At 45.5% G+C, this 17,858-nt stretch overlaps 1 protein-coding gene across 1 annotated transcript in view; it reads left to right on the forward strand.

Moving 5' to 3' along the window:
• The first annotated feature begins 12,056 nt into the window (after window positions 1–12,056).
• The window catches only part of NOC3L (NOC3 like DNA replication regulator), a 55,729-nt gene continuing 49,927 nt past the window's right edge, over window positions 12,057–17,858 (forward strand). The window contains exons 1-2 of the mRNA XM_062214099.1: window positions 12,057–12,162; window positions 13,131–13,338. Coding sequence (XP_062070083.1) covers window positions 12,154–12,162; window positions 13,131–13,338 — 217 coding nt within the window. The 5' untranslated portion in view covers window positions 12,057–12,153. The remainder of the gene's footprint in view (window positions 12,163–13,130; window positions 13,339–17,858) is intronic.

Below are 17,858 nucleotides of genomic sequence, written 5' to 3' on the forward strand. Positions count from 1 at the left end.
TACCTACATAAAAACTCCTATTTAGTGATAGGAAAAGGATTTGTATTTGTTTTCCAGTTCCTACACAGGCCCCAATAAAGATGCCCAAAAGATGTTCACTGAACCTGACTCTGGTGGCTTTAAAATATGTCCACAATTCTTTGATGCTTCTCTCTTCAAGAAGTGAATTCTAATTCACCTACCATTGAGTGTGGTCTGGGTTAACAAACAGAATAACAGATGATGTCCAAGATGAGGTCTTTTTTTTTTTTTTTTTTTTTTTGACAGGCAGAGTGGACAGTGAGAGAGAGAGAGACAAAGAGAAAGGTCTTCCTTTGCCGTTGGTTCACCCTCCAATGGCCGCTGCGGTAGGTGCGCTGCGGCCGGCGCACCGCGCTGTTCCGATGGCAGGAGCCAGGTGCTTCTCCTGGTCTCCCATGGGGTGCAGGGCCCAAGGACTTGGGCCATCCTCCACTGCACTCCCTGGCCACAGCAGAGAGCTGGCCTGGAAGAGGGGCAACCGGGAGAGAATCCGGTGCCCCGACCGGGACTAGAACCCGGTGTGCCAGCGCCGCTAGGTGGAGGATTAGCCTGTTAAGCCATGGCGCCGGCCCAAGATGGGGTCTTGAATAGAAGTATTAGAGCTTACCCATCACTCATTCTTGGGTAATGTGTCCTGTGGGAAGACAGTTGCTTGGTCATGAAGAGAGTTAAATGGTCCTATGGAGAGGTTCACATGGCGAGAAGCTCAGTCTTTTTGCAACAACTGTATCAGTGACTCATTTGGAAGTTAATCCTTGAGCCTCAGTAAAGTGCTACAGAAACCATGTGAAATAATAAATGTTTTTTGTTGGTTTAAGTTGCTAAGTTTTAGGGTAATTTGTTGGGCAGCAATGGGTAACTCATTCACCTGCTAGTGCTGACACCACATCATTTTATAATGCTTGAAACCTAGCTGTTTTGGAGCCCGTCTCTTTTACTTACCTCTTTCCCTTTCTCCACTTCTGTCTTTTGCCACTTTCAGAAACCACCAATTTCCCTTTTTCAATGGGTGTTAAGAAGTCCTTGGGGCCAGCCCTGTGGTGCAGTGTGTTAAAGCCCTAGCCTTCAGTGCCGGTATTCCATATGCACCAGTTCGCGTCCCAGCTGCTCCTCTTCCAACCCAGCTCTCTGCTATGGCCTGGGAAAGCAGTAGAAGATGGCCCAAGTCCTTGGGCCCCTGCACCCACGTGGGAGACCCGGAAGAAGCTCCTGGCTCCTGGCTTCTGATCGGCACAGCTACAGCCATTGCGGCCAATTGGTGAGTGAACCAGCAGATAGAAGACCCCCCCGCCCCTGGCTCTACCTCTCTTTGTAACTTGTCTTTCAAATAAGTAAAATAAATCTTAAAAAAAAGAAGAAGAAATCCTAATTAGGATGTTTAAAAGTTCTTTTGTCCTAATAGGCTCAAGAAAAAGACACCTGAGGGGCAGATAGGTATCTTCTTTCAAGTGTGACTGATGTTGGAGGAAATATTTTGCATCATCAAGACCTTTGGTCAATTTCATAGATATCCACTTATTTTATTTATGTATCTATTTGTTCAATCAAGTGTGTTTTAAATTTTCTTTTTACTTGAGAGGTAGAGAGTGTATGTGTGAGGGAGTACTTCTCCCACACTGGCTTGCTCCCCAAATGCCTACAAAGACCAGGGCTGGTACCAGGATAAAGCTGAGAGACAGGAACTCAATCCATGTCTCCCATATGAGTGGCAGGAACCTAATTACTTAGTCTATCACTATTGCTTCTCAGGGTCTGAAATAACAGGAAGCTGCAGTTAGGACCCAGAGTCAAATATTGAACTCAGGACTCTGATGTGGGTGCAGGCCTCTTACCTGCTCTGCCAAATGTTTGCCCCTAAATGGATTTAAAATGTAATCAGCAGAGGCAAACATTTGGTGTAATGCATCCCATATTGGACTGCCTGGGTTCGAATCCCAGCTCCACAGCAGGTGATGGCTCAAGTCCCTATCATTCATGAAGGAGACTCTGATTGAGTTCTTGGCTCCTGGCTTTGGTCTGGCCCAGTTCCAGCTGTTTTGAGCATTTGGGGAGTAAACCAGCAGATGGGAAATTTTTGTCTGTCTGCCTGTTTCTCTCTTTGCCTCTCTGCCTTTCAAAATTAACAAAACAAATAAGCATATATATTTTAAAGATCTATTTATTTTTTTGAAAGAGTTACAAAAAGAGACAAGGAGAGGCAGAGAGAGAGAGAGGCCTTCCATCTGCTGGTTCACTCCCCAAATGGCCACAACAGCTGGAGCTGCACCAATCTGAAGCCAGGAGCCAGAAGGTTATTCCAGGTCTCCCCAGTCTATGCAGGTGCAGGGGCCCAAGGAGTTGGGCCTTCTTTTACTGCCTTCCCAGGCCATAGCAGAGAGCTGGATCAGAAGAGGAGCAGCAGGAACTTGAACCGGCACCCATATGGGATGCCGGCACTGCAGGTGGTAGCTTTACCCACTACGCCACAGTGCCAGCCCCGATAAGCATATTTTTAAAATAAATAAATATGGTCAGTTTGAAAAATGAAGTAAGGCAATCAGAAGCATAAATTCCCAAACACATTTTTGTAATGTCTGTGGATAAACTCCTTAGTAGAAGTAATTCCAAATTTGTAACCAGAAGAAGGACTTCAGCTTTGGTGATAGGTAGAGAATACATTAGAATAAGCAGGGGAGGCATTCTGGGAGGTGTGAGAATGGTAGACACAAAACCTGAGATATTAGTTTCGTTCTATAGTCTCTTCCCTCCTTGTATATACTTCCCAGTAGTTTTAGAATAAAGGCCTCAAAACAATACATCCTTGTTTTACAAAACATTCTTTCACAGAGAGCTCCTAGCAGAGTCTGGTACAGAGAGGATTGTAGAACTATTACTGCCCAAGGGACTGTTAGAAACTGTACATGACTTTGTGCATGGAAACAACTTCTCCTACCCTAGGGATTTTGAAAGGCAATGAATAAATAAAGACTAGTTCTGAATAGCCAGTGCAAGTAAACGAAGAGGAAATGTCACTACTTGGGTTAATTTGTCAGTAAAAATCTGAAAAAGAAAAGAACCTACATCACAACTCTAGGGAAATTGCTTTTGATTTTTGCCCTGATCTATAATGTTGCAATTTAGGAAAGAAGCTTAAGATATTTGATCCTGTTTGCTGAAAATCTACTCCCACTGGTGGGACTGGCATCTTGTTACACTCTTGTCTGGTGTAAACACAGGGTTTGCTGTACTCTAACATCTAATCATCTGATTCATTAATTAAATAAAAATAAATTAACTAAATGGCTAATATTTATCTTGCAAGATTATTGAGAATAAAATGGAATGATTTATATTTAGGGAAACATAAAGGTGCTTAATAATTGATTCCTGTTTTAAGCTGCAGTCCTCTGAATCTGACCCTGAGTCAAAGTGTTAGGGGTTGAATTGTGTTCCCCTAAAAAAAAGACATATTAATACCCTGCTGTCTGTCTATGAATGGGATATTATTTGGAAATAGGGCCTTTGCAGAAGTAACCAAGTTAAGATGAGGTTGTCAGGGTGGGCCCTTGCTATGATTTGAATGTGTCCTCTCAAATTTCATGTTTTGGAAACTTAATCCCCAAATTCATATGTTAATGGGGTGTGGAAGTGGGATCTTTGGGGGTAGTAATTAGGATTAGATGAAGTCACGAGGTGAGGCCCACGTGATGTGGTTTTATACTCGGAAGAGGAACCTGAGCTAGCATTCTTGCTCTGTCTTGCTGTGTGCTGCAGCAAGAAGGCCCCTGCCAGATCTAGACTCTGGCTTCTCAGCCTCTGGAATTGTAAGATAGATTAACCTTTAGTCTTTTTTTTTTTTTTTTTAAAGATTTATTTATTTAAAGAGAGGGAGAGGGAGAGGCAGAGGCAGGGCTGGGCCAGGCTGTAGCCAGGAGCTAGGAGCTTCATCTGGGTCTCCCACATGGGTTCAGGAGCACAGCCACTGCTGCCATCTTTTGCTGCTTTCTCAGGTGCACTAGCAAAGGACCTGGATGGGAAGTGGAGTAGACAGGAATTGAACCTGCACCCTCCTGGGATATCGGCGCTGCAGGCGATGGCTTTACCCACTACACGCCGGCCTAACCTTTAGTCTTTATAAATTACCTGGCCTCAGCTGTTTGTTACAACAACAGAAAGTAGACTAAGAGAGCCCTTAATCCAACATGACTAGGTGTCCCTATAGGAGGGGAAGATGGCCACATGAAGCCACGGAGACCCAGGCAGAATGCTACTTAAAGGTGGAGGTAGAGATTGCACTGACACACTTATAAGCCAAGAGATGTTGCAGATGCCCAACTGCCATCAGAAACGAGGACAGAGACATGGAATGGCTTCTGCCACAGGGCCCTACAAAAGGATCCCTGATTTCAGTCTCCTGGCCTTTAGAACTGTGGGAAAATCAATTTCTATTGTTGTAAGCCACCCAACTTGTGGCATCATCTGCTGCCTCCCAGGACTCAGTAGCAGGCTTAAATCTTTGGAAGACATTTCTCAGCCTATTTCAATTGGTATATTCCTATTTATTCTGCAGATTCCATTTGTTGCTGGTTGAAGATTGCTCCCAGGGGTAGAAATTCCTTGGCCCTTCTGGGGCTTTGTAGGGCCCAGAAAAAAAAATCTCTAAGTGAAAAATTTCAAGCACTAATGGAGTATATTTTGGGCATATATGGAATAGGAAGTGCTGAGAAAATGTAAGTGGGAAACCAACAATGTCTGCTACATCATTATTTGTTCTTATGTTTTATTAATAATTTTAATTTCCTACTTAAAATTATTATTAGGTGATGGTAACATAACTTGATTTCCTGATGGGCTACAATATAACTCATTTGTACTGCCTTATGTGACTTGCTTAGAACATATTATCTAATCTAGATGACTTTTTATTTTTATGTATAATTATCTTTCTCAACTCCATATATATGGATTTTTCTCAACTATATATATATATATATTTTTTTTTTTGACAGGCAGAGTGGACAGTGAGAGAAAGATCTTCCTTTTGCCGTTGGTTCACCCTCCAATGGCCATCGCAGCCGGCGCATTGCGCTGATCCAAAGGCAGGAGCCAGGTGCTTCTCCTGGTCTCCCATGGGGTGCAGGGCCCAAGCACTTGGGCCATCCTGCACTGCACTCCTGGGCCATAGCAGAGAGCTGGCCTGGAAGAGGGGCAACCGGGACAGAATCCGGTGCCCCAACCAGGACTAGAACCCGGTGTGCCGGCGCCACAAAGCGGAGGATTAGCCTGTTGAGCCACGGTGCCAGCTTATATTTTAATATTGTCAAAGGTAGAGACTATGACATAAATGTTTTCAAATTCTTGTTTTTAGGATGTTGAAGATTTACATTTTTTAAAAGATTTTATTTATTTATTTGACAGGTAGAGTTACCAACAGTGAGAGAGAGAGACAGAGAAAGGTCTTCCCTCCATTGGTTCACTCCCCAAATGGCCGCAATGGCCTGAGCTGTGCTGATCGAAGCACAAGAGCTTCTTCCTGGTCTCCCACGTGGGTGCAGGGGCCCAAGGACTTTGGCCATCTTCCACTGCTTTCCCAGGCCACAGCAGAGAGCTGGATTGGAAGAGGAGCAGCAGGGACCCAAACCGGTGTCCATATGGGATGCCGGCACTGCAGGCGAAGGATTAACCTACTGCACCGCAGTACTGGCGTGAAGATTTACATTTATAACATGGCATTATTTAATAATTTTTCCTAAGAAACATAAAGCATCCCTGAGCTGGCATTGTGGTACAGTGGGTTAAGCCACTTCCTGCAATGACAACATCCCATATGAGTGCTGGTTCAAGTCCTGGCTGCTCCAGTTCTTATCTAGCTCCCTGCTAATGCACCTAGGAAGGCAGTGGAGAATGGCTCAATTACTTGGCCCCCTGTACCCATGTGGGAGACCTGGATGGAGCCCCTGGCTTTGGCCTGGCCCAATTCTGGCCATTGTGACCATTTGGGGAGTAAACCAGTAGATGGAATATATCTATCTATCTATATATCTATATATATATCTGCCTTTCAAGTAAAATAAATAAATGTTTAAAAAACTGCGAGGTATCTCTTTGAACCTCTTATGGGCATTATTTGTTTACTGATTTCTATAAAGGATTTATTAGGCACGGAGAGGGGAGCCCAGTCCTTTACAACTGCCTTACTTATGGCTTTCAGGACATAGCTCAGCTCCTCCTGCTTCCTCTTGGCATGGATGTGCATTCCCACCCCTTCCTCTTCCCTTTCTCTCTCTTTTTGAAAGATTTATTTATTTATTTAAAAGTTAGAGTTACAAAGAGAGAGAGAGAGAAACAGAGACACAGACAGAGAGATCTTCCGTCCCTGGTTCACTCCTCAGATGGCTGCAATGGCCAAGGTTGGGCTGAGCTGAACCCAGGAGCCTAGAGCTTCTTCCAAGACTTCCACTTGGGCAGCAGGGACCCAAGCACCTGGACCATCTTTTGCTGCTTTCCCAGACCATTAGCAGGGAGCGGGTCTTAAGGTGGAGTAGCCAGGACCTGAACCGGTGCCAAAATGGGATGCTGGCATTGCAGGTGGAGGCTTTACCACCTATTCCATAATGCTGCCCCCCCTTTTCTTGATGAACTTGAGGGCCCTTTTGTCCTAGGAGATCTTGAGTAGCTCCTTGGCACTGCACTCATGCAGAGCAAAGCCACACACCTGCCAGGTAATGTCCCACATGAACTAGGCTGCTTGGTGAGTACCCATGACTGTGGCTGTGCTCAGTTTGGCCATGGTCTTGGTCACCTTGTGGCCTGCTGAAGCCCACAAGCCCACAAGCCACAGGGTAGTGCAGAGCCATGGCTACTGCTCTTCTGTGTCTGTCCTGGCAGAAGAGCTGCTATGAGCTTTTAATTTCTTCAAGGTAATCAGCCAATGGGACGAAGCCCAAAATATAAACACAGAGACAGATATGAGACAGGATACAAGCAGGACTCACAAAAGCAAGTCCCTCCAGCCCTGACACATATCCATCTCTACCCACATGTTCCTCTACCCAGTTGCAAACCAAGAAAGGGCCATACCTTAACCGCAAGACCCACTACTGCCTGGGGGCATGCCCAAATAGATTGATACGGGATCTTCCTGAGGAGGCAGTAGTGATCAGTGCCACCACTTTGAAGGCATCCTGTGCAACACACCTATGCGGAACACCAGGCCTGGTGCAAATAGAGCTGTAGTGTTCCAAGGGACAGGAGCCAGAACCCTGGGCCAGGTGCAGATCAAAGTGGTATGTGCCAATGGGGAGCTGTCATGCCTCCCCACCCAACAGAAGTCCCTGCCTAGTTCTCCTTATTAAGCCAGTCAGCAGTTGTCTCCCTCGTGCTGGAGCATAAGCCCCTAATAAACCTTGTCTGGATTGCACATTAGCCTCTTGTCAATTTCTATTACTAGGGAGTCGAAGATCCTCGGGTTGGTATCAAATACATGATTTTGGAATCCAATTCCAATGAAATAATCAAACATAGATATGTCTTCCACATCTATACAGTTTTGTGGAGGACAGTTCTCAGATGTCAAATTTAATTTTTTATTATTATTAGAGACGCAGAGAGAGAAAGAGAGGGAGAGACAGAGACAGATACATGGAGCTTTTCTCCACTGGTTTGCTGCCCAAATGTCCAGAACAGCTGGGGTTGGGCCAGGTTGAATCCCAGAGCTCACATGGGTGGCAATGACCTAAGTACTTGAGTCATCACCTACTGCTTTTCTTTGAATGATTGCCTTATTCTGTTTTCTTATTTATTTATTTGAAAGAGTTTCACAGAGGGAGAGACGGAGAGAAATCTTCCATCCACTGGTTCACTCCCCCGATGGCTGCAATGGCCAAAGCAGGGCTAATCAGAAGCCAGGAGCCAAGAGCTTCTTCTGGGTGCAGGGGCACAAGGACTCAGACCACTTTTTGCTCACCTGCTGACTCTCATAGTGCACATTAGGAATCAGAAGCAGAAGTGGGACATGAGCCCATGTATTCCAAAATAGGATACAAGTGTTTTAACCACTAGGCCAAATGACAGAACCAAAAACTCACATTTTTTAACAATCAAAGATGAAATCATCTGTACCTCTGGAAGTGACATCTCTCTTTGTCCATGCTAACTTCCATATTAAGGAGTTAATTGATAGCCATACAACTCGAGTCTGCCCTGATAAGAGGTGCAAAATAAATAAATGGGTTCTTTTTACAAATTACTGAGTGAAAGGTTTAGAATTCTACAGGACTGACATCTCAGAAGTATTTTTCAGTAAGTTCCTTTTATTTTGTAGTCAAGATAACTCTAAGTAATACTTAAATATTCCCTACCGAGATGTCTTAACTCTGATGGCGAGATTTCCTTCCTAACTGAGTACATTCTAGACTCCTTCGCTCCCCTGATTCATAGTGCGGGAAACAGAATGATGATTGAACATAGTCAAGCACTTTGAAGTAAGAGGGGATCGTACTCACATGTTGTACAACTCTAGGGGGCAACACTCAATTTATTTGTAGAGACAGGTTTTTGTTTTGTTTTGTTTTTTGCCTGTTTTAAAAGTCTTCAGGAGGGGCTGGTGAGTAAAGCCGCCGCCTGCAGTGCCGGCTTCCCAGATGGGTGCCGGTTCAAGTCCTGGCTGCTCCACTTCCAATCCAGCTCTCTGCTATGGCTTAGGAAAGCAGTGGAAGATGCCTCAAGTCCTTGGGCCCCTGGACCCACGTGGGAGACCTAGAAGAAGCTCCTGACTCCTTGGCTTCAGATCAGTACAGCTCCAGCCATTGCGGCCAGTTAGGGAGTGAACCATTGGATGGAAGACTATCTCTTTCTCTCTCTGCCTCAGCCTCTCTGTAATTCTGCCTTTCAAATAAATAAATCTTTTTAAAAAGTCTTCAGGAAATGTAAGCTTTTTCCAATTTCTACAAGGTCTTCTTTGTGTGATTCTTTTATGTCCAAGATGATTGACAATAATGACATCCAATTACAACTTTATTGTCTAATTTCAGACACTGAGGGGTAGGTTGCTTCTAACACCAAACAGATACTACAAAGTGTCAAACCTTAAAGCAGTCCCTTGTTAGAACTTATATAAGCTGTCTTGAGGGACTGGAACACCATAACCTTATTGTGTTGTGTCCACTCAGTGACAGTTTCCAAACTCATTTGTTTGGAGAAAACGGAATTGTAACATGGTGAATGTCCAAGAAAGTTCTGGCCTGTTCACAAAGATCCCTGGAATCATGGGATTGTAGCTGTTGGTCATTGAATGAAACAGGGAATACTGAAAGAGGTGCAAGCAAAACAAGTTCAATCTTGAACATGGAGATTTGAACTTGCATGGTTTCCACATAGATATGTCGAGAGGAAGCTAGCTACAAAACTGAAGCTCAGAGGAGAAGCACGGGTTGGACAAAATCCTTTTGCAATAGATGGATTGATGAGATCACACTGGACGAGCAAGTAGTACTAGAAGCAGAGTAGAAAAGTGGGCCAAAGCCAGCGCCGCGGCTCAATAGGCTAATCCTCCGCCTGCAGTGATGGCACACCAGGTTCTAGTCCCAGTCAGGGCGCCGGATTCTGTCCCAGTTGCCCCTCTTCCAGGCCAGCTCTCTGCTGTGGCCGGGGAGTGCAGTGGAGGATGGCCCAAGTGCTTGGGCCCTGCACCCGCATGGGAGACCCGGAGAAGCACCTGGCTCCTACCTTCGGATCAGTGCGGTGCGCTGGCCACAGCGTGCTGGCCGTGGTGGCCATTGGAGGGTGAACGAACGGCAAAAGGAAGACCTTTCTCTCTGTCTCTCTCTCACTGTCCACTCTGCCTGTCAAAAAAAAAAAAAAGAAAGAAAAAAGAAAAAAGAAAAGTGGGTCAAGAGTAGAACCCTGAGTGCCACCACCTACTATGAAGAAGCATGAGGAGGAAGCAACAGAGGTAGAACTCAAGGAAGAGGCTGTTAGCAGAGCCAAAGGAGTCAGCATTCTAATGAAAGAAAGGAGAAATATGTAGCATCAACCTAATGGAGAGGTCCAGTGAGGTTAAAAAAGAAAGAAATGATAGAATTCACCGCTCACTTGGAGAAGTGCTTGGTGACTCTAGTGAGATCAGTGTCAGTGGAATGTTATGGGCAGATCTAGCCGCGTTGGTAACAGGTCTCCAGAAGGGCTCACAGGACTCTCTGGGTACGATCCCTGCAATGCCAGTTTGGGATAGCCCAGTGATCCTTCCTAGCCCAGCTGTTCAGGAATGCTATGAATGACCTAAGACAATGTGGAGCCCAAGCTGGGCTTAGCAGTGGACTGAATGAATGGGAGATGATACAAAGCAGGAGAAAATATGATTAAGAAACCAGTAACATTTAAGAGTCATGGAAATTTCATTTTTCATTAGTTTTCACACAATAGGCTGCTCAAATTTGAGATGGAAGAGATTAAGCTTGGCAACAAACACTTAAAAATGATCCAGAGATTTTAGTTTACTGTAAACTTAGAATGGGCCAAGTGTATGACGCAGTTCCTAAAAAAGCTATGCAGGCTTGGGCTCTGATAAAAGAGGAAGTGGAGACACCAGGAGAGTATTACATTTTCCTGGAAGTAAGGACAAGCAGGGCAGGAATACAAAACAACAAGTAAAACGAGATGTGGTTGTTAGGAAACAAATTTAAAGCTAGGAGGACTAATGAATCAATAGAAAAAGGGTGAGAAAAAGGGCAGAAGAAGAAAAAGATAATTAATGATCCCAGAGTCTGAAGAGGCTGGGAGGAGTTGGTTTTGAACTGGAATGGGAATGCCCCATCCCTGGAGAGACTGCAGGGAGGGCGAAAGGGATGGGAGTGCCTGCAGATATGCTGATATGGTCGGGGAGGAATTCAGGCACTTGAGAAAAGCACGGCTGATGTTTTCAATCCGATGAAGTAATACCCCAGTGGGACAGGCTCTGCCATTTCTGAGACAGGGTGTGGAGGACACGACAAAGGAGGCTGGGAAGGCAGGAAGAGAGGTGCTGGACAGAAGGGTATTCTTGTCTTTGAGATGGGATCTAGAAATTACTAGGCTTCAGGGCTGCCAGTGTGGTGCAGAAGGCTAAGCCATCACTTGCGGGACCCGCACCGCCTACTGGAGTGCCAGTTCAAGTCCCTGCTGCTCCACTTTTGATCCAGCTCCCTGCCAATGTGCCTGGGAAGGCAGCAGATGGCGGCCCAAATGCCTGGGCTCCGGCTACCCATGTGGGAGACCAGGATGGAGTTCCTGGCTTCTGGCTTCTGCTTGGTCCGGATCTTGCTGTTGTGGCCATTTGAGGACTACACCAGTGGATGGAAGATCTCCCTGTCTTCACCCTGCTTTTTAAATAAATAAATAAACCGAAAGTCTTTGCGCGACAAGCATTTTGAAAAAACATGCTTGCAATGAATAAATCTTCCTGCTAAAATGAACGACGTTGGCAGAATTAACAAGCACACATAAGAATTCATCCAGAGTCAACAGTGAAATGAGAAGCAGATGTAGCTCGCTGATAGAGCTCCTCATCAGACAATGGCTAAAATTAAAGCAAAATGATTCAGAAGTAGAACATCAAGAACCATATAGGGTTTTGAGTGGCAGAAGGCGGTGAGAAGTCATTTGTCACTCCACGAACACGCCCAGAGCGTCCGTGGAGGGGTGGGCGAAACAACGCAAGGAGCAAGCTTCTCCCGTCGTCAGATTTCACGGAGAACAGGAGCCAGGCGGGTGAGGACAGGCACAACACGCCGAAAAGTGACTGTAAAAACAACAAGTCCTATTTTCCTCGGCTTTAAGAGACCTCGGACAAAAGTCCAAGACTCAACCTCATACAGCGCCCCGCCGTCCGCCGGACTCCGGCCCCGACCCCGACCCCACCCCTTGTTGGCTCCGGCCCCTCTCCGGTACCGCGCGTGTCCACGCGCGCGCACGCTGGCGGCGTGCCGCTAGCCCGTCCCCGCCAGAGGGCGCGCGCGCCCAAGCCAGCCTGCGGAAGTCCCGCCCCCCGTTTCCGGCGGCGGAGCACGGGGAGGGCGTGTAGCCAGCTTCCGGCTCGCGCGAAAACGGTGTGGCTTTCGCACGTGTGGCGCTGCTGGGCTGCTCGTGGATTTTCCGGGACTCTCTTAAAGCCTAAGGATGAAGGCGGTGAGTGTCCTCGGCGGCCCGGGGCCTGCGACTGGAAGGGTCTGGGCCTCGCTTAGCTTCTCGGCCGGTTTTCAGCCTTGTGTTGGGGGCCGCGGTGCGTGGAGCGCGCGGACGCTGGGCGGCCCGCTTCCCGGCGCTTAGACCCGGCTTCCTTAGTGGTCCTCGGTGGTTCCAGGGACGCTGCGGTGGGGCGAGCGCAGGTGGTCTGACCTGGAAGGGCTCCTAAGAGTGGCCTTTTGGACGCTGGTGCTGCAGCTCAGAAGCGAGGTCTTGCCCCCTGAGTTTGAGTCCTGGGGTCCGGGACGCGTCCGTCCGGGGAGAGGGACTCGCTTTGGTTCTCACAGAAAATTAGAGCTAGTTCTGAGATATGTGTTTCCGGATGGATTTCCGAACGTGGGGTCGCCAGAGAGCGAGGGGCGGAGACCGACGCCCCGAATTCGGCTTCCCCTCCTTCGTTGAGGAGTCCTTGGCAAGTTCGCTGAGCTTTTGCTGCTGCGTCGGTAACGAGGGGCCAGCAGCAGTCATTAGGCCGTTTGAGCTGCCTCTTTGGAGGTTTTAAATGGTCAAACAGCATGGAAACGTCAGCTGTGAACTGTCAAGGACGGCCCGTGTTCTGCCCTGAACTCTTAACCCACAGATGGTGAACTAGCTCCGAGCGACCCTCTTCCAGTAGGTCAGTGCTTCTTAATCTTTTTTGGATCTTAGACCCGTTTGGTTAGTTGTGGATTCTAGTCATCGGAGGACCCGTGGTTGAATGGCTGATGCCCCGTTGCTGTTAGGTGGAATTAATGCCATAGTCTGGTTTTATAGTCTGGTTTTAGCTATTATATTGAAGATCCATGACTGTGGGACATTCAGACTGTGGAATTGGTTTGATGGCATTTAAAGTCAGTTGTTTTTCTCCTTAACCTGCTTTTAAAAAAGAAATAATTACAGTTGACTTTGCCCCTCTTGCAATTCTTTTCTAGAGAAGAAATAAAAAACAGGTCCCAAGCTTTCGCAAGTTGATAAAAACTAGTAAAGTTAAACTTGAAAACAAGCTAAAAAATAAGCAGTTTAAACAACAAAGCACGCTCAAGAAGTACCGCAAAGAACAGAGGAAGCTAAGGCAAGCTGTAAAAGATGCTGTGTCTAAGAAACCTGTCCCATTGGAGGACCCAAAGAAGAAACGAACAGGTAATTGTGGAGACGTTCACGGGCTTTAGTTTCCATGGATTATTCTGAAAAGTTCTTCATGGAAACAACTTGGCTTTCTAGTAATTGTTCTTGTTTTTAGATCTTCCTAAGAGTAGGTAAGTATAGTAGTCCTGTGTGCTTTATACAGTCAGTGAGAAAACATTTCCGTATTGTACTCACTGTGCAAAGCACAACTAAGCTGACCTCCTCTTTTGGTTTGTCTAGCAAACAGTTCTGAAGATGCAATAAAAGGAGAAAGAAACTCAGAATAGCCATGAAAATAAAGGTTGCACATCATGCCAGTACTGCCACTTGCCCTTTCACTGGCAGTTTGTTGAGGATAGACCGCTGCTTGTCTCTGGTTCATTATTCACACCGTTATCAAGGGATACTTGATTTCCTCAACTGTGACTTAGAAACTTGGAGTAAAATCAAGCTATAAATTGTCAGATTTATTTTATAAAACTACTCATGATCTCCAAATAAGGAACGTAGTTTTTTGAGTCAGGCTGGTTTTACATTTTACTGGTGCTTTTAGGGTATTTACTGTGTGTCTGTATATATATAAACACACATTTAAGTTTTTATTTTCATGTTTTCCAAGGCAAGGAGACAGTCTTCCATCTGATGATTTGGTCCTCAAATGTCCACAATAGCCAGGACTAGGCCAGGCTGAAGGGAGGAGCCCAGAACTCAGTCTGAGTCGCCCCATGAGGGTTCAGGGACCCAAGTTCTTCAGCCGTCATCTGTTTCCTGGGGTATGTGTTAGCAGGAAGCTGGAAATGGAAGCAGAATGAGAACTCAAACTAGGCACTTGGATATGGGATGCAAGTGTCCCAAGTGACAACCATTGTGCCAAACACATGATAAATATATTTTAAAAGGGTATGTGTGTGTGTGTATGTGTATGTATATATATAAAATATGATTTTATTTATTTGGGAGGTACAGTTAGAGATCTTTCATCTGCTGATTCACTCCCCAAATGGCCTCAATGGCTGGAGCTGGGCAAGGCTGAAGCTAGGAGTCAGAAGCTTCATCTGGGTCTTCACATGTGTATGGGGGCCTAAGCAGCTGGGCCATCTCCTTTTGCTTTCCCAGTGCATTATCAGGCAGTTAAATTGGAATTGGAGCAGCCAGGACTCAAATCGGCATCACAGGCAGTGGCTTAACAATGCTGGCCCCAAAAGATATTTTTTTGGTGGTAGAAGGAAGTGGGAGTTTATTTTGCAATCTGTAGAGTGAGGAGTCAGCTGTCACTCAATTCCTGAACTCTAAATTTAAATTTTTATTTGATAGGCAGAGAAATGGACAGAGAAAGGAAGCTACCATTAACTTGTTCAGTTCCCAGATATCCACAACAATTGAGACTGGGCACAGGCTAAAGCTGGGAACTGGGAACTCAGTTTAAGTCTCTCATGTGAGTGTCAGGAACCTGATTACTTGGGCCTGCACTGCTGCCTCCCAGGGTCCTCATTATCAGAAATATGGAGTCAGAGCTGAGTATTAAACCAAAGTACTTGGATATGGAACATGGGCTTCCTCTTTTCTTAAAAGATGTATTTATTTATTTGAAAGGCAGAATGACTGAGAAGGAGAAACACACAGAGAGAGGTAGCTATCTTCCATCTGCTGGTTCATTGCCTAAATGTCTGTGACAGCTGGACCGAGAACTCCATCCTGTGTAGGTAGCAGGGCCTCCAATACTTGAGTTGTCATCTGCTGCTTCCCAGGTCCCGTAGCAGGGAGCTGGATTTAAAGTGGGATACTTGAGACTTGAACCAGGTACTCTGATACGGTATGTGGGCATCTCAGGCTGTAGCTTAAGCAGCTGCACCATAATACCTACCCCGTGACATGGACTTTTTCATTGTTGTCGATAAGTGCTAGACTTAATGCCTATCTCCTAGGGTATTCATATTAGACAGTATATAATTATTTAATAGCTATTAAGTCTTCCCATGGCTGTGTCATTCTATTTTTTTTTATATATATATATTTATTTGACAAGTAGAGCTACAGAGAGAGAGAGAGAGAGAGAGAGGAAGGTTTTCCTTCTGTTGGTTCACTCCACAAAGAGCTGCTAAGGCCAGCGCAGCACCTATCCGAAGCCAGGAGCCAGGTGCTTCTTCCTGGTCTCCCATGCTGGTGAAGAGGCTCAACCACTTGGGCCATCTTCCACTGCCCTCTGGGCTACAGCAGAAAGCTGGACTTGAACAAGAGCAACCTGGACTAGAACCCGGTGCCCATATGAGATGCTGGCGCCGCAGGCAGAGGATTAACCAAGTGAGCCATGGCACTGTCCCAGCTGTGTCATTCTTAATCCAGGCATGTAGTTTGATCCGTTGGCAACATATTATTGTGATGTATAAAAGAATGCTGGGCTTGGGGTTAGCTTTGTGGTGTAGTGGGTAAAACTGCTGCCTGCAGTGCCAGCATCCTACAGAGCTCTGGTTCGTGTCCCAGCTGCTCCACATCTAACCTAACTCCCTGCTGATGGCCTGGGGAAAGTAGCAGAAGATGGCTCAATTGCCTGGGCCCCTGCTACCCACCTGGGAGACCTGGTCCAGTGCTGGCCGTTGTGACCATCTGGAGAGTGAACCTGAAAATGGACAATATCTCTGTTTGTCTCTCCCTCTCTTTAATTCTCTTTCAAATAAATAAATAAATTAAAAAAAAAAAAAGGATTATTAAGCTGGAATTCAGGAGACCTCAGCTTTTCTCTTGATTTTATTACTGGCAGTGTGGCCCTGGTTGGTTACTTAGTCTGCAAGCATTTTGTCTGTAAAAAATGAAATGATTGAGTTGGATACTTTTAAATGATTTTATTCATCTGAAGTTTTAATAAATTTAAAAAGCATGGTATGTTAATAGTTATGTAAAAAATGAAAGCAAAAGCTTTATTCTTATAGTTCAGTATGTAATGAAGTTTATCAGATAGTTGGATATAAAGTGTAAATTTCCAAGCTGGTGTTTGGTACAGTGGTTAAGGCACTTCATGGAATGCGTGCATCCCATTATTAGATTGCCTGGTTTGAGTCCTGGATACTCTGCTTCTGAGCCAATTTCTTGCTAATGTGCACTCTGGGAGGCAGCAGACTTTGACTCAAATACTTGGATCCTTCCCGCCCATATGGGGGACTGGAATTGAGTTCCATACTCCTGGCTTTGACCTGGCCCAGCCTTGAGTGTTGTGGGCCTTTTTTTTTTTTTTTTTTTTTTTTTTAAGATTTATTTTGTTTATTTGAAAGCCAGAGTAACAGAGGTTCACTTCCCAAATGGCTACAACGGCTAGGGCTGGGCCAGACCTAAGTCAAGAGCCAGGAGCTTCTTCTGGGTCTCCCATGTGGGTGCAGTGGCCCAACTCGGGCCATCTTCCTCTGTTTCCCAGGAGTGTTAACAGGGAGCTGGATTGGAAGTGGAGCAGCTGGGACTTGAACCAGCTCCCATATGGGCTGCAGCTGTCACTTCATGTATGATACACTTATATCAGTTCAATAAAATTGCTAATAACCTCATATATAACCTAGTAAAAAGACTTGTTTAAAGATAAACAATGCATGTTCCTTTGATTTCAGTAATTCTGCTGCTAGAAATTCATCCTGTGACTGAAACAGTTTGCGAAGACTCATTTACCCCAAGCCTATTCATACGCCCAGCAGAAGTTGCAAGTTCATTGCAACATTGTTAATGGCAAAAACACAAAAACTCAGAAATGATTAAAATATCCATCAACAGAGAATTGTCAGTAAATTTTATAAATGTGTAGTATACCTATGATATGATACCATATAGCTGTTAAAGCTGAGCTAGATCAATTTCCCATCTATATAATCTCTGATCTATGCAGCAGAGCTAAAGGATCTTGTTGTGAACACTTCCTGCTTTTAGGTTCTTCAAATTTTTTTTAGCAGCAGCATGTTTTTCACTTATAGGGAAATTCATTTAACCAGTAATAGGATGACTTTTTAATTTTGGTAAGGTATTGACATGTTGCTGCATGGAAAATGACCATCTTAAAAATGCCAATATGAAGAAGTCATAGATTGGAGAGGTTGAAGATGCAGGATAGAGAAAGCATAAATGACTAAAGGCAAGAGTTTGGGGGATCTAGAGTGCAGGAAGGGAAACATGCTGCAATGATAGAGGGGCAAAGGAGGGGCCGGTGCTGTGCGGGCATCCTATATGGGCTCGGGTTTGAGTCCCATCTCTGCACTTCCCATCCAGCTCTGCTTTGGCCTGGGAAAGCAGAAGATGGCTCAAGCATTTGGGCCCCTGCACCCATGTGGAAGACCTGGAAGAAGCTCCTAGCTCTGGCCCAGCTCTAGCCGTTGCAGCCATCTGGGGAATGAACCAGCAGATGGAAGACTCTGACTCTCTCTCTCTCTATGTAACTCTCTCTTTCAAATAAGTAAATCTTTAAAGAAAAGGAAAAGAAGAGGGGGGAAGAAAAAGATGGTTTTAAATGCTGTTGCACTTGGTATGGACTTTGAAGGAGTTTCTAATGTATGGGCTGTCTT

This window comes from Lepus europaeus, chromosome 17, assembly GCF_033115175.1.
Source record: "Lepus europaeus isolate LE1 chromosome 17, mLepTim1.pri, whole genome shotgun sequence".
NCBI classification, from domain to species: domain Eukaryota; kingdom Metazoa; phylum Chordata; class Mammalia; order Lagomorpha; family Leporidae; genus Lepus; species Lepus europaeus.